Source organism: Anser cygnoides, chromosome 3 (genome assembly GCF_040182565.1).
Source record: "Anser cygnoides isolate HZ-2024a breed goose chromosome 3, Taihu_goose_T2T_genome, whole genome shotgun sequence".
Classification (NCBI taxonomy): Eukaryota; Metazoa; Chordata; class Aves; order Anseriformes; family Anatidae; genus Anser; species Anser cygnoides.
Window position 1 is genome coordinate 99610668 of NC_089875.1, and position 17986 is coordinate 99628653.

The following is a 17986-nucleotide window of genomic DNA, read 5'->3' on the forward strand; positions in this document are numbered from 1 at the left end:
TAGGATGATTACCTTTCTTGCAACCTCTTCGTGCTGCAATTCAAATGTAAAGTTGTAGGATCTTTTTGGTGCCTCATTGTTCATTCTAATTAGAAAATCTAAGCAACACAACTGTAAACATATCGTTCTGTTTCATACTTCTCATACTGTTAGACAGAAGCAACACTGATATGTGTTAATTCTATCCATTTATTTTATTTTGAAATTGAATGGTTTATAAAAAACATAAGGAAAAAAATCAGCTTCAGGAAAAAAAAATATAAGAAAAAAAAATCACAGAATCATAGAATATCCTGAGTTGGAAGGGACCCATAAGGATCATCAAGTCCAACTCCTGGCACCGCACAGGTCTGCCCAAAAGTTCAGACCATGTGAATAAGTGCACAGTCCAATCGCTTCTTAAATTCAAACAGGCTTGGTGCAGTGACCACTTCACTGGGGAGCCTGTTCCAGTGTGCATCCACCCTCTCGGTGAAGACCCTCTTCCTGACATCCAGCCTAAACCTCCCCTGCCTCAGCTTAACACCGTTCCCGCGGGTCCTATCACTGGTGATTACTGAGAATAGGTCAGTGCCTGCCTCTCCGCTCCCCCTTGTGAGGAAGTTGTAGACTGCGATGAGGTCCCCCCTCAGCCTCCTCTTCTCCAGGCTGAACAGGCAAAAAAAAAAAAAAAAAAATATTAACCAGAATTTACTTGTAAGGATTTTAACAGCTCAGACATAGGAATATGAATGTTTTCTCCCTTCTCTTCATTATGTGAAAGAATTGTTTACATTTCAACAGATTAAGCTTATTGCCCTACAATCTAGTTATTTTTTTTACAGCTGAAGATCAGCAATAAATAGTGAACAAATTTTTCATTAATTAAAATAATCATTCTAATTAACTAAAAGTGTAAGAAAGTTATTTAAAAATAAAATTAAGATTATTCTTTAAAAGTTTATGCATAGTATCAAAATTACCCTGCCAAAACTATGTGTATATGATATATGAGCAGAATTAGGGATGCATATAGAAAGCAGAGAGAATAAGACTATGCAGAAGACAGGTAATTAAGGAAGATGAATGCTATAATCCTATTTATTGTTATTCCTTCCACTTCTGTAAACTTCCTAGGTGGGGAAAGTTGGTTAAGACAGTGATCACAGGTAGACAGTATTTATGTGTTTCTCATTATCTAAGGTGTTCGCCACAGTACATTAAAACCTTTATTTTCAGAAGTGTTGGGCATCAATACCACGAGCCTATATGAAGTTCACGTTGTCCCCCCGTCAATGTGTGAAAGAATGAACACAGCTGCAGATGATGGGAGTCTTCAACTTTCAGTCCTGTCTGTCATACTGTTTTTTATAAGCTTGTACAAATCTTCTTGTATGTTTCAATCTGTCCTTTATGTTCACAGTGACTTCATTTAAGAATGAATAGTCTAGAAAAGGCTATGAGGAAAGGAATGCATTTGTAATGCCTGAAGGGTTTCATGGGTGACAAACCAAAGTACCTTACACTAAATAACACAAGAAAAAATGTCTGTGTTCATGTTATTTCTCTTTTCCTTTCTACCCCCTGGCCAAATCTCAGACCAGTGCTCTTCCTACAAGTAACCTACAGAATATTTTAAAGTACTGACTGTATCAGCCATTTCCCCACTGATTATAAATGTGGCTTAGACATGAAGCGTTCCTGAAGATCTCTCTACAGGCACTTGAAGTTAGAGTTGTTGTGAACTCAGTCTGCCGTACAAGTGTATAGAGTTAGATCAGTGTACTTGAAAAACATAGTTCTTCTCGTCTCCCTCAGACGATCTGTGTTCGAATGTAAAGTATTCAGTCACAAAGACAGTAACGTTTTTCAGCCCGCCTTACAAAATCGTTACATATCCAACAGAAAGAAGTGGATCTACTTTTGTCCTAGTCCATACTCGGTTGTCTTCCTAGGCTCTTTGAAAGTTTGTGCAAGTGTCTGATATGTCATTATAGTCACATTATCCAAACACTTTTATTTCTATAGACTTTTCTATCATTCTAGTTAGGTAGAGATTCTATAATTGGCACATTTTCCCGTACATAATATAGATTTTTTTTTCTCTACAACTGTAGGTTTCAATAACACATAAATGGTTCCAAGCCAGAATGAGAATGCCAGAAACTCTCATTTTGAAGTTGCATTGATTTAATTAAATCTATTATGTTATGGATGTTTAAGATGCAACAACTGCTGAATGAGTATTTGCTGACATTTACAGGCGTTTAGAAAGGCATTATGGACTCTGAACATTAACTGAAGTACCATTTCATACTTTTAATTACTCTTTGGTAGTTCAAAAATGATTCTGTGTAAAACATAGATTGTGTTTATGAGCTTAAATTACTTGAGATTTAGATAACACTAACAGAGTTCTTGATCTTTCCAATGTTTTCACATTATCGTACTTTCTTAATATTAAAACATCTGTTATAACTACATTACTATTTCCATGTATGTAATAATACATTCCCATGTATTTAGGATTTACATATGTGATTTTGCCCTTTTTTTTTTTTGAGTCATCCCCAAATATTTTACCACATCTCTTTGACAAACTGCAGATACATTATACATAATTCATGATCTCTGTCTTAGCCAGTTGAAATGAAAAGACAGCATTACGTTTTTGCTGATTAGGGCCCACCCAGTCCATACATTTATAGTAATATATATACATAATGAGTAATAGTCCATACACAGTGAGTACTATGAGAGATGATTAGACAGTATTTGGAGTCGGATGTGTTGTGCTTTTAGTCCTGTAGTGCTTAATATAGCATCTACAAAAACTTCTTTGCATTCAGACAAATTAGCCCCTCATGGCTTCTCTTGTGGTAAGGTTTTATGGAGATTCATGGCATTGCTGCTTTAATAGTATTTTGCCTTCTAAAACAAACAGTAATATTAATATTAGCATAAATTTACCCATATAATGTGAGAACATTCACAATGTTAATACTATATGCTATATCGATATGCTATATATCATGTTTTCAGGACCTGTCCTAATTTATTCATTTTTTCAACATTAGTTTTCTTATCGTGCTATGTTTTAGTTCTTGTTGCTATTTTTAATTGTCAAAATGTACTCATGTATTTCAAAATGTATTTCAGTCTTCAATTTTTACACCCCATCTTGCCCTTCATATCTTTAAACTTTCATTTATTTTCATTGTTTTGTGTTAAATGATTTATTGTATACTTTCTAATACAAGATTGGTGTATTTTCAAGGCAGTAATACAAAATTTTTATATAGATGTAGATTTCATCTGTGTATTGCTTTTTGAAAATGTATTAACTGTCTTGCCGCTGTCTATTATTGTGGCATTCATTTAAATGATCAGGAGTAGAGATTCTTGAATCTCTTCAAAGTATTGGCCGGTAAAATAAATTATTAGTTGTAGGGGCTTATCTTATTTTTGTGCACTGTGTTTAGATCAAATCGGATGAATGTAATGATTTCAGTATAATCCCTAATTAATATTTAACACCAAATAGTTTAATGTTTGTTTTGTTCTTTAAAAATTAAAAGTTTAACCTTTTTTAAGTTAAAAATATTTTTTTCTGAAAAATATTTAGCTATTGGTTTACACAAGGAAGTCACTGGTATGTTTTCAAACTAATAGCAACTAGTTTTATTGGTAGAGATAGGGAGTAAAAGAATGGGTGTAAAGGTGAAAATAACTGTACTGAGTCTGAACAAGTGATTGAAGCAGAGGAGGAGGAGTACTGTACTGCACTGCTCACTAATGTAGATAGAACCACAGTACCCATCATAATGAAATGGAATTGAAAGAACTTATAATTAATAGTCTACATATATTACAGACACGTCAATAATTTTTACCCTGACAACGGGTATTTCTACATTCCTGATTACCGATATCAAGTATGACAGAACATATCATGTTGGATAAACAGTGTCAGGAGGTGATAACCAATCATTTAGATGTATTCTGGCTGTTTTGGTTTTAATTTAGGTATTTTATATCCATTCATTTCTCTCATAATTGTATAATGAACCTCAGGAATAAGATAATTGGCAGCAATCTGCCAATCCAATAAGCCTACTCAAGACTAAGATTATTGGCAGAATTTCTCTGTCAACTGGCTTGTTTCAATGTCAAGTAAACCTGAACGCTGTGAGTCTAGGGAACTTATGACCATATTTCCTTCTGCAAACGTTTGCAGCATCTACTTTAACAGTGAAGGTCTGTTTGCCACATTTCATCAGATTTCAGAACAATATGACAAACGACACCAGGTCATGTACAAGAGCATCAGTTTTGTACCTGTTGGAAAGGGGAAGAAATTGGATGAGAAGAATTGGAAAGGCAACTTGCCTGAAAACATATGGACTACATTTGTATAGAATTATTGCAAAGAATTGGTAGTGGAAAAGTGTAGTGAACTCTTGGCCACAAGTTATAAACTGCCATCCTTACATTTTTTTCTACAGTATTTGAAGTGGCATTTTGAAAATTTGGTATGAAAGCCAGCAATTGTTATGCTGCTTAACCTTACAGGGAATAACTTATTATTCCGATACATAAAGCAATTATACTCTTCATTTTGTCATAGTGAATGTACCCAGTATTTTTTTCTAGGTGTAATATTGTGAAATCAACCCTAAAAAATCAGAGTACCACTGGACTTTTCCTGAATTAGCAATAACTAGAAGGCATTAAAGTCAATATTTATTTTCCAAGGTAAATTCTGTTATGAATATCTGAATAATATAAATAAAACAGCAAGTACTGGAGTGTTTAGTGTCCCAAGGATATTTACATTTTAGGTCTTATGTTTTTGCTTCCAGTTAGATATTTTTATTTGCATGTTGATTTTTTTTTCTCTATTGGGTGTGTATGAAATAGGAAATTGAATTCTGATACCAAGGACAGTGAGTGGTTATGTTCTCTACAATCAGCTTATAAAATAACACTTTACTCCTAAACAAGTATTTGATTGGATTTGAGTAGAAAATAGACTGAAAGAAAATTTTAACTCCTTTATTGATAAAAATGCTCTCACAGTCTCAAAATAAGATTTTAAAAAGCAATACATTTCTGTAAGGAACTTCATGCCCCAAGAAACATGTACAAGTTGAGAAATTCCTATGTGTACTGCTGTGTAGACAGACACAGTGTCTTTGCTAAGCTGTTTTTGCATATGTATAACTTGTATAGGTATTCTATCATTTAGAGATATAGAAATACTGCTGACATGAGCCAGCCAAAAGCTCAACATGACCCAACAGTGTGCACTTGCAGCCCAGAAGGCCAACTGCATCCTGGGCTGCCCCAACAGAGGAGTGGCCAGCAAGGCAAGGGAGGTGATTGTCCCCCTCTGCTCTGCTCTTGTGAGGCCCCACCTGGAGTGCTGTGTCCAGGTCTGGGGCCCCCAGCACATGAAGGATGTGGAGCTGTTAGAGTGGGTCCAGAGGAGGGCAATGAAGCTAATCAGAGGGCTGGAGCACCTCTTGTATAAGGAAAGGCTGAGAGCTGGGGATGTTCAGCCTAGAGAAGAAAAGGCTCTGGAAAACCTCATTGCTGACTTTCAGTGCTTAACAGGGGCTTTTAAAAAAGATGGAGAGTGACATTTTGCTCAGACAGATAATGATAGGGCAAGGGAGAATGGTTTTAAACTAAAAGAAGGGAGATTTAGATTAAACGTTAGGAAGAAATTCTTCACTCAGAGGATGGTGAGGCACTGGAACAGGTTGCCCAGAGAAGCTGTGGATGCCCCATCCCTGGAGGTGTTCAAGGCCAGGCTGGATGGGGCTTTGAGCAACCTGGTCTGGTGGGAGGTGTCCCTGCTCATGGCAGGAGGGTTGGAATTGGGTGGTCTTTAAGGCTCCTTCCAACCCAAACCATTCAATGATTCTATGAAATAAAGTTTCAGCAGGTATTTGTAGAGTAAGAGGCTGTTAAAGAAGCACGATTCACCTTTGACTTGTGCTGTTGATCCATGAAAAAGTCTTTACACTTTTGGAGCACGATGCTTTAAGAAGATCTCTAAAAGTGTGCTAGATTTAGAGAGACTTCATCTACATTTATGATATTCACATTGAAAATGTAAATGTGCAAATCTACTAGATTTTCATTAATTTTTGATCTGATTAATCTAGACCAGTCTGAGGTGAAAGAGGAAGAGTCAGGACATAATTATCTAGTTTAGTCTCCCACTATTGCACTATTAGTTTAATTTTACATTATATAAGTTCTAGGCATATGATACTTTATTTTTTGTATATAGTTATAAACCTACAACTTTATTTTTTGTATATAGTTATAAACCTACACAAACATACACAAACTTCTGTAATGCAAATCAATATATTTTAACAAGTGTGTGCTATGTTATATACATAAGAATAGTATGATACAGGCATAATACATATTTAATATTATAGAAGTAATTTCAGTACCAAGTTAGTCAAGTTAATGCCAAAGGCTAGTAACTCATTTTTACAGGTCAAGGATTTTAGGCTTAAAATAAACAAAAACAAACAGGTTTTATTTTCTTAAATGTCAAGCCTCTATTTATATTTTGAATTTCTATCTTCAAAATAATACTGTTTTAGAACAGAAGTTTAGTTTTTTGTTTTGTTTTTCAATGTAAATAAGTAATATCAAGGTCATTTCATGATTAATTTCATATCATTGTATCAGATTATATTAATTCAGTTATAGTCCTCTAACATAGAAGTAAGGTGAATGTCAACCTGCAATCCATGGGGACTCATGGACTTCCTACAACAGAGTCTGACGATGTAATGGAGAGAAGCTTGCTTATTTTCAATAGGAATAATTTTTACAGTACTGTAACTCACTTTGGAAAACTTGTAGCAATCTACAAAGCAAAGTAAGTTGAAAATTTCTATGATAATTGAATAGATAGAGGTACAATTGAGTGTTGCAATAATGTGAACTATTAATAAGCTAAATGAAAAACAGATCTTTCTTGCTACTTAGTCCAATTCCAAAGCAAGAACAGAGAAAGTGATGGCAGGCAGTCTTCTGTCAAACTGAAACTTGGGGCAGGATTTTCTTTAACTCTTAGCAATACTGAGTTTTTTCAGCAGTCTTCAGGGATCATTATTGCAAAAGAGAAAGGCACACTTCACAGGAAGCCCTTTTTCTGATGAATGAGGAGATCTAGTGCTCTTTATAAAATCATCATCCTACAGAAGCAGCACTGCAAAAAGGAGAAGAAGAAATCTGGCATCACTTCATTTATATTTACACATTTTTACAAAAATGAATGCTAAATGGAATGCATAAAATGATAGGAAGTCAGAATAAGTTTATCCCAGCTTTGACTACTTCTTCAGTAGTGAGGATGGCTATGTAGCAGACCAGAAGGACTTGTTTGTCCAGCAGTTTTTTCATTTCGCCCAAATGTGTTTACTGGTCTTTTACCAGTACCTCTCCCTAACTTATTTACTACCTCTCCCTAACAACCATTTATTCTTTGTGGTAGAAAGTAGAGACGAATCAGTCGCTTGTGTGGCTTTCTCACTATATATCATTCATACAGAAAAGTTATTTCACCACACACAAGTAGATTTTTTGATCAGGGAATCTTCTTCTGTCAATCAGAATCTTCTGTTATCAGAATCTGATAACCAAATGTCATAGCTATTAAAGGATGGGAAAGGATCTAAAATCAGTGGCAGAGAAATAATGTTACATTAGCTCATGCTGTCAAATCGGCATTAAAATATCATCACATTATCTGTCAAACCACTTACATGTTCCGTTATTTTAAATGAATGTCTTTGTATGTTTAATCAAATGATGAAATATAGCTATTTCTTATGAAGTTCAGTTCATCTGAATGACCTAATCACCTTGGCTCTTTTTATAGTGAATGAAGAGAAATAGAGCTTTCTAGAATTGCACAGTTCATCCAATCTATTTTAGGCATTTACTTTAGGATGGGATTAATCATACCCTATAAGTGACTATTAAATCTAAAAGACAACTGGTTTAGATAAGACTTTATATAATCAGTGTTGAGAGCTAGTTAAAATGAATGCCACCTCTTTTGTCTGTAAACTGAGTATGTTTGCTTATTTCTTTTTTTTGGCAGCAAAGTGAAATTACAGGCATGTACAAATTTTCACACAGAGACAATCTTTTAGCAAGGGAATAATGCTAAATCTCTATAATCCCTTTGTACTTATAAGATGTAATTTTCCTTTTATTAAAACAACCTGTGATTATGCATACTCTTTCTGACACATAGGCTACACCTCTGCAAGTAAACTAAATATTGTCAGGGCATGAGTGTGCATGAGGAAAGTGATTGTCTAGACTTATGAAATATTAGGATAAATCCTAGTGTGCTGTTAGCTTGGATCTAGCACTCTCCCAGAAAATCTCAAGCACAAGGTAGCAGACAGTGTGAGCTAAAGACAGCTCTCAGGAGCTGTCATGCTTGTTGATAGCCATGCCATTTTGAAAGGTAATTAACAGTGCATGGTTGTGGTCAGAGCATGCTAATTTTTCTTGGTGCTTGACATTTCTTAACATATGGGAGCAGATACAAATACAGCGTTTATGTGATGGAACAGCTTTCATTTTGGGTGGGATCCCTTTTCTCTAGATAATTAAAATTCTGAGATAGCCTACTGTATGAACAACCTAGGCTCACTTTACAGTGAAGGCTGAAAATAGTTTTTTTGTTGTTGTTGTTTTTTTTCCAGAAGCTGATTGTACTGAGTGATCTTAGACAACTATCTAAATAAGAGTTGGTGTTTTGAGATTCTTATTTCTGTACTATGAAAATAGCCTAAGCTAAGTAGTTCAGATTTAGTCCTCTGATCTTTAGCAGCTTGAGTTCTAACAAGTAAATCACCCTAATCTTTCTGTCCAGTTTAGGAATAGAAAAGCAGTAAGGTACTTTGAAAAAAATAAAATAAAAGAGTATTATATCCCAGTATTTTCTAGGAGTCCCCGGAAAGTTATAGACTCACCTTTATTTATAAAGGCTGGCATCAAAACCCAAATCCTACAAGATGGAAAGAGTAAAGTAGGCATGTAGGATTCTTTTATTTTGATAGGAAATTCTGTAATTCAGACAAATTATACTGAGGAGAGGAGAGGAGAGGCAGCCTTCTCACTGCATCATGAACAAAGTCATCATTTCAGTGATATTTTTCCCCTTTCCTACACAGGAATTTCAATACAAATTTCGATAATTTATCTGTGAGATTTACAGGGAGTGGAGAATTGCACAAATTCCACAAAGCTACAAATGATGCTAAATAGTTTGGTATCGTGTATTTAGTTAAGGTAATGCATATTGAACAGAAATGTAGACAAGAAAACAGGCAATGTTTGTTTTCAGAGGACTCAGTTGTTATACAGCTTTAGTATCCGTACAGGAGGAAGAGCAAGGTATTAGACTCCTTGCCATTTTTCCAGCTGAGGCTGATCTTTTCATTTTCAGGAAAAAGACAATGAGAAAAATAGGATACCAACTCTATTTTGTGCATTTTTTAAATTATGAAAGATTATCTATCAATAAGTTATTTACCATAAAGACATCTGATTGTCTCCTAATTAGTGAAAGACCTAATGTAGAAAATGAGCTGCAAACAGGAAACTAAAAGGAACACCAGCAGCCTGATTTAGAAGTCCATAATGAAGTATGACAGCAGCTGTTCGGTAAAATAAGGACTGCAAAAGAGAAAACATTTGTAGAGTTGGAATTACTTGGGCTGGGCACATGACAATAATAAAGGAAGAATCCTAAAATCTGGCAGCAGTTGAGAAAGATGAATTTGGAACCACTTTTTATAAAGCTCCCAGAACTGGACCTCAAGGCAAAAGGAGAGCTTTGCCTTTACAAGTTAGCACTGCTGTATGGAGAAAACACAGATAAGAAAGGGTAAAATAGGGAAACAATTGTACCTGCTCAGAGTAGAACTGCTTATGCCAGGGAGCATAAAGGAAACTGTTTATCTCTTTCACGTGTTAACGGCCCAATAAGGGGAATGCTAGTCAAAAATGAGTATAATATTATTTATTCGTTTTCAGCAGAGGAGAAGCGGAAGCCGTGGACTAGGACACTAGAGTGGATGAAACACCCTTTGTTTTTGCTTCCTGAATTTCCACTATGGTGTGATGGATTTGGTATGGAGATTAGATAAGGAGGAGAATCTTCTACTCAGTACCAAATACAGGGTCAATACTGCTTCCTTTCCTCTGAATAATAAATAAATAAATAAAATTTCAAGAATAAAGTGATATAAGTAATTAATTTCTCACTAATCTGTTAGTGTGACAGTGTGAATAATACTGTTTCTTCAATAAAATAATGCTGCAATCAATATCATATCAATAATTAGTTCTTGGTGTTTCAATTTTCTGATTTCCCCAGTTTGTATATGATTTATCTTTGGTCACTGTGGATACATCTAATCTAAGTGAATCAGGAGAACATTATTTGCATCAAGACAAGAAAGAAGGTCACTGGCATTATACTTTGTTTTATATTTGATATCTATGTGTCTTTATTTCTTCTTTTCCCTTCCCACTTCTGTTTTCAGGTTTTGACCTAGTGAAGTGTGAAGATCCTGGCATACCAAATTATGGTTACAAGATCCGAGATGAAGGACATTTCATAGACACTGTCATTTTATATAGCTGTAATCCTGGCTATACAATGCATGGAAGTGGTCTTATGACCTGCTTAAGTGGAGATCGGAGAGTCTGGGACAAACCTTTGCCTGCTTGCATAGGTAATATGGATTGTGATAGTGGAAGATTTCTGCTGTAGTTTCAGGAAAAAAAAAATATTTCTGTACTTTATATGATAATGGTATATGCTGTATATAAGAAACCATTTACTGTGACCATCCAAGTATAACTTCTCTGGCTCTCAAATGGTGACCATTTTCTCTGAATTCTTTCTGAAAGTCTTCTAAGAGTGCATCTTTCTAAACCAGTCTGTTAACTGCATTGAATTGTTACATTTTTTTTCCCTGCTGTTCTGCACAAAGGAAAACTTATCATGAAGATTCCCAAAAATTCAGCTAGGCTTCTGCGGATTATTTCATTCTCTTTATTTACTTAATAAGCTTTAGATATGTGATCTTTTCTTTTTGCAGTTTTATACCATGCTATCTGTTCTCTCTTCCTTCTCTGATTTGACTGGCTTCCTTTTCATACTTTTTCTTAAGTTGTCATGAACTTTCAAAGATCACTTTCTTACCTAGACACACACTTTCTTAATATCTTCCTGATTGTACAGATCTATTCTTTTTTGCTTGCTGAATCTTGGATCAACATTTGATATTTACTGTTGTCTTCAGTGACTTTTACATTCATCATTGTCTTTACAATCATTGCAATCTCATTTACAAAAAAGATGAAGCCCATAAATGCACATATTCAGCATATTCTACACCTAGTAATCTTCAATGATACATTGCTATATTGATCGGCATTCATTTTCATTTTGTAAGCCATAGCAAAGAAACAAAATGAATTCCTGGAATTCCATCTTTAGACGATTATGGGTCTTTTTTGATTGATAGTTCAATTCTATTAGTTATAATTATTTATTTTATATAGTATATTCTTTAAGATGGTGATTTTACAGTATGCCCATTTCTGCATATTGAAAACTACCTTTTTGGATTTTTTTTTTGTCAGAATCATGTTTGAAACTTTACTTTTTTCTCCAGTGAACATAACATATCCCCCTGAAGTTCACAACATGTATTCTGTTTCTGAAAAAGTCTTAGAATTTTAAAGCAAATATGTCAATTAGTTTGAGTTTAAATAAGTTTGGTTTCACTGAGTTATTCTGAGTTCTTCGGTAAATACAATAGCGTATCAATAATTTATATGCAGTTATCTGTCATGGTGATTATTGCAATTCATATAATTGAAATTACCTGAAAACTTAGACAACAGATATTTGAAGAAATAGCTTTCCGCTGTGGTTTCACAAATAATATGTAGTGATCTGAGTGACCAAAACAGCAGGATAGCTAAGTAAATCACTCACCTTGTTTCCTCTGCAGTTATTTTCCATCTGTGTAACAATTTGGTTGTCAGCAATAACTCAGTTGCATGTATTTTGTTAGGAGTTGTTGCTAATAAATTATTTGGTTCCACTGCCATGTTTGTTCCATCATCTGTGTCTTACACTGTGATAGACAGCTGTGCCTGAACAGTTTCCCCCGGTAGTATTTTTTTAGTGCCATTACTTGTGAAGCAAAGCTGTTAGGGTAGCTGAGGTAGGACTTCAGGGACGTTATTTAACTGTGGAGTTACTGATTCTTTTTGATTCAGTGGTACTTGACTGTTACACAGAGTTCCACTTACATTAGGGCACTACTTCATACTGGCCAGATAATGGCATGATGCTCTAAACAAGCAAAGTAAGCATCATTTGATTCTGGATTCTTTGCGATGCAATAGGTCTCTCCAAAAAGTTAAGACAGTAGTGATAGTAGAAATGGTTAAAACCAGACAGTTCATACTTTCAAATTATAGCTTTCTGACTACTGTCTCACCTATGGGCATATGGCATTTCAATTTTTTAATACCTAAGGAAATTGCAAGGCAATACCTAACTGCTTTATTATTTAATTAAAGATATATAGAAATAAGTTTAAACCATTAAACTGAAAGCATTTTGATATTAGGACAAGTGAGAAAGTGATTTTAATTACAAAATGAAAGTGTGTAAATTCTGAATTTCAGCATTCAATGTTACTTAAGAAAAAACAAACATGTTCAATTAGATATTTCTGAGAACTCCAAACACTTTGATGTCTTGCTGATGCTAAAATTGTGCTTCTGTAGTCTCAGTTCAAATTGAAATACTCTTTTCTGTAAAAAATCTTAATCACATAAGTATGATTTATTACTTTATAGCAAGTCAGGAAAGAGATTATTATATGTGCATTTTTAACTTGTATACGTATCCTGGTTTGTATGCAAATATACTGGTTTATAAGGTTACTTCAGAGATATTATGTTACCTGTTACCTTGTTAGAAGATGTAGAGATATGAAACAGAAAAAAAAAAAAAAAAAAAAAAAAGGAAGTGCAAGTAGTGCAAGTATTATGGTCTACTTAAAAGTAATAAACGCAATCCTTATTTATTTTGTAGCTGAGTGTGGTGGACGAATTCATGCTGCCACATCAGGACGCATTTTGTCCCCAGGTTACCCAGCACCGTATGACAATAATCTTCATTGCACTTGGATTATTGAGGCAGATCCAGGAAAGACAATAAGGTACATGTTTAATTTCAGTATTTATTGTTGACTTTAGTATTTTGTAAATTATATTCTATGCCTTATATACTCACACTCTTCTACAAATTTTTTGTTTACTAACTCCTCCTTATAGTAATAAAGTTGATGCTTGTCATGCTGGCATTTATGAGTACCACTCCTCTAGGGAACCTGAGTAACTAAATTGTACAGGGGACATCTAGGCATCTAATTCTTAACTGTGAATTCCGATAGATAGTATAGCCTATAAATCATCTGTGTTGCACTGCTATGGCTTTTTCTAACTGTAAACAAGCTAAAATGCCAAGCTGTCAGCTGTGGTTTCAAAATTCTTCCCTTGAGTCATTGTAATGCCATTTTTTTTTATATCTTACTGTCACATTCAATGTAACAATTTGTTGTAAATATAATATAATTATTCAACAATTTTTTTCTTGAATAAATTACTTCAAGCAAACCTAAAGTGCCTGAGTCTCTGCCAGGAGTGCTTGGACATCAGGCATCTTGGACATTGTTGGTTATCTAGTAGGAGACTTTGTCATGGATGCTTTGATGTGATGAGGATTTGACAAGAACAGCAGCATAAGAGAAGATAAGCCCTTTGTATACAACTCTGACAGGTTTTCATCTTTTATTCCTGCTCTCTTCTATCATATTGTTATTAAAATTTATAACATTTTGAAGTATACAAGTATCATATTTTCCTCATAATCAGTTGAGGTAAGACCATCAACATCTCAGAAGACTTGAGAATAATCAAATTTAAGAGAAATAACGAGGCTTTAAAAAGAAATTTGCACAGGACTGAGAGAATGCTTAATACATAAGGACTGGTAGATTTCTCCACATGGACTAGGCAGCATAACAGAAAAAAGAAGAAATAAGAAAATTACTAAAGGGAAGCACAAATGATGACTAATGAACACAATAAAAGTACATGCTAAGAACTGCAGAGACATGCCAAGAATCTACATTTTTATTTCTGTAATAATTTATGGAAAACTATGGAAAGACTCAAGAACTCAGGCAAAAGGAAAGAGGTAATACAAGAACTTTGAAAACAGTTTTTCCTCATCAGTTTATATTGACAAGAAAGATTGTCATACTCTGCAGTTGACATGTAGCTGAATCACTCAAAGTGGAAGGAATATGAATATTTAAAGATTCTTTCAGCTCAGTTTTCCTGTAGTAGCACACATTCAAAACTTTGAAATGTCAGATTCTTTTAATATTCAAGCTGATTTGTTCATTGCTAACAGAAAGTTGTGATTAAAACAAGAATGTAACAAAACAAAAAAAATCTAATCAATATAATTTTAATTGCTGTCATTAATAAAAGATTCTTGATACTAATATAATTAATGATATATAACTGAGATGTATTACTTGAGCAGATCAGCTATTTTGTTATTTTGTGCAAAAAGTTAACAAATAGTAACCTATTTCATTATTTATTTTATGTGGACAAATGTAATTAAGAAATATCAACACGTGAGCATTTAAAGTAAAAAAGGAGTTTTTATATTTAGCTATTCAATTTCTTCAATGTTAAAAATATACAGTCAGAACTTGAAGTCAATGTACAGGTTTTGACTAATAACATAGCATTCCTGAACATCTTTCTAAATCTAATATTTCATCTGGAGATAAATAAAAATTGGAGTATTCCAATATAGTAATTTAATGTTTTATGAATGTTGGCATAAGCCAAAGATGGATTAATACATTTTTTACTTTTTGTAAAGAAAAACAAATGCCATACTGACTGAATTTCCTATGCTATGTCCAGTAGCTACTGCTTTTTTCAGTTGCATATAATTCAGTTCAATCTGTGTTCTCGGTATCCTCAATTGAATAAATAAAGGAAATCTTTGATGAAATTATAGCTCTTATCATTTAAAATATCTATGATAAAAAGAGGTTAATTTATAGAACAAGTACTGTATCATAGTGGTGTTTTTTGTAATTAAAGCATTTATAGGGCAGAACAGTATCTCTCTTATGAGATAGCTAACTCAACAGGACAAATGGGTAATGCTTCAGGACAACCTGAACAACAACCAAGCCTTCTTGAGTCCTGAAACAGAAACAGCATTTCAAAACTAAGAACAGCTTGGAAATGATTGCTTGGAGTTTTATGTAATTGTGTTTAATCAGTAATGTACAGGGCTTTTACTTTTTCTTTGCAGCCTGCATTTTATCGTTTTTGACACTGAGGTTGCTCATGATATCTTGAAGGTGTGGGATGGGCCCATTGAAAGCAGCATATTGCTTAAAGAATGGAGTGGCTCAGCCCTTCCAGAGGATATTCACAGCACTTTCAACTCATTGACATTACAGTTTGACAGTGACTTCTTCATCAGCAAATCAGGCTTCTCCATTCAGTTTTCAAGTACGTAAATATTTTTGTATCTCAAATGCAGTATTATATGCAATATTTACATATATTATTCTTATCTTTGTGAATTGTTTCTCGTTTTACAACTTCCTCTGTCTTTAGCAAAAGATTATGTTATTTTAATCTATATACTTATGCAGATAGCTACAGCTAGGGTGAATTGTTTGGAATTGCTTTGGAATTGTTTGGAATTTGGTGAATTGCTTTGTGTCAGTATGTTTTCTTATTCCTTGTTATGTATAGCAAAACCATGTCCAGTATTATCTAATCAACGTTGTCTAACAAGTCAAAATGGGTTTGTATATGCGTGAGTTTCCTTCAGGGCCTTTAAGTGTTCCCACCAGTGCTACCTAATAACATCTTACATTATTTAGTGTTCATATTTTCTGTTTATTTTTCTTTTTTCACTCACACCACCTAATGCATCATTTTATGACCTTAACCGCTGTTTATGTGAACAATTACACTGAATAATAATATATATATAAATATACTGAAATGTATATAAAAAAAAATTTATATGGAACTAATCACACACATATTCAGGGCTAAAGTAATAGTCCCCATGTATACAGTATAATAAGATCAATATTGTAAAACTGAGTATGTGTGCTCAGTCACATGATCCTGTGACTGAAGTGTTAAACACTGAGGGTAGGACTGCAAGGAGACCATCGTACCATTGTATTGTTGTGCCATTGTACCGTTGTCTTTGACTCAGTCATTGAATCCTTATATGTCTAGCTCTAAAGTATGTAAGGTATATCTGCTCATGAACATACAAAAAGTATGAATTAATACAACGTAGGAGAGCAGGAGTATTATTTAAAACCTTCTCTGTAAGTGATGTCATTCAGAAGTAAACGGCACTAATAAGCTTTCAGTCATTATTTCTGCATAAGAAAATTTGCTTCCAGAGTTTACTAGACTCTTAATAATGCATTTGAAACTTCCCTGTTTACTTTATTTTTTCTAAACGTTGTGTCCCAAACCATAGACAGTTTCACCCTAAGATACATAGTTAAAAGTATACAAAATGAGTTAAATGAAAAGAGGAGAATAAATGTTTCTAAAATTTCTGACCTGTGTGCTACACAATATGCTGCTTTCCATGTTGTTTGAAAAAGTTAAATTATACATTTATGGAAATAAAGGTTTTTTTTTTTGTTTTTTTTTTACTCTGTTAGAGTTAGCAAACACATTACATCAAAAATATCTATAATTTTATGCATAAATTTTGAAAGGAGGAAAATATTTAAGCTGTTAGATTTGCCAACAAGTTAGTATGTATTCTTTGACCTTCAATGATACTTATAGTAAATAAGAAACAATTTAATGCCTTAAGGGTGAAGAACTGATTTGGTCATGTTAGCAGACCTGATGGATGCACTCGGTGATTATGCTGGCAATTGCAGTGTATGTCTTACTGGAATTAATTGGAGTTAGTGGTGAAGAACTGAATGTCTCAGCTCAAGTAAAGGGAAAATGATATTAAAGTTTCATTCACCCTGCTTGGCAAGCAGAATGTTTTTCTTATTTTTTTGATTGTGTAGAGTAAAAAATAGGATTTAAGGAATATGTTAAAGTCAATGTTAAATTATTTAATCTAAAAATGAGGACTTACTTTGTTTAGTCTCCTTGAGGCAATAAGCACACTACTGTGGCCTTGATCTGTAAAGGATTTGAACTGATTAAACTACAGATATGTAGGATCTTTGCATGCTTTAGTATTCATGTGTTCAAACTGTATGTCAGTTTATAGCAAAGCTGCAAAGAATGTTGAAAATTTACTTCTTTAGTAGTTTCTAACTGAATGAATAAAAAAGTCTTAAGTTGCTTAAACTTCTCTGGTAATAGCAGATGATGTAGATGTTTCACTATAAGTCTATGAAGGTAACTGCTCAAGTTTTGAGTCTCTGTGTCTGTCACTTAAAAGATTTTCAGGTGATGCTTTTATTAATGAGTATACTGTATTTAAACATGAATTACAAACCAAGAAGTAAACTTCAGATGCAGAATTGCACAGACTTGGAAAACCTTCAAGAATCTGGAATTCTGACACATGAAACTTCAGTATGGCGTGTTAAATGGCATGCATCTGTTATGCGATTGGAATGAGTGTCTATGCCGATGAACATCCACTTACAGCATCACAGGGAGGATATACCTCTAAGAGTATCAGGCCAAATGAACAGTTTAAAATCAAAGCATTGAAGTGCTAGCCTCCAGTTGAGAATTTGTTTTGCAGTGCTGCAATGGTGCTCATTATCTGCTTTCTATACTTTGCAGCAAGAATGCT

The 17986-nt window shown here is 34.0% G+C and overlaps 1 protein-coding gene across 7 annotated transcripts in view; it reads left to right on the forward strand.

Annotated features, from left to right (window-relative positions):
* Positions 1 to 17986, forward strand: part of CSMD1 (CUB and Sushi multiple domains 1) — a 1150295-nt gene that overhangs the window by 919550 nt on the left and 212759 nt on the right. For all 7 annotated transcript variants that reach the window (XM_048078081.2, XM_048078083.2, XM_048078082.2 and 4 more), the window contains 3 exons: positions 10584 to 10775; positions 13163 to 13289; positions 15479 to 15681. In XM_048078081.2, the coding sequence (XP_047934038.1) occupies positions 10584 to 10775; positions 13163 to 13289; positions 15479 to 15681 (522 nt within the window). The remainder of the gene's footprint in view (positions 1 to 10583; positions 10776 to 13162; positions 13290 to 15478; positions 15682 to 17986) is intronic.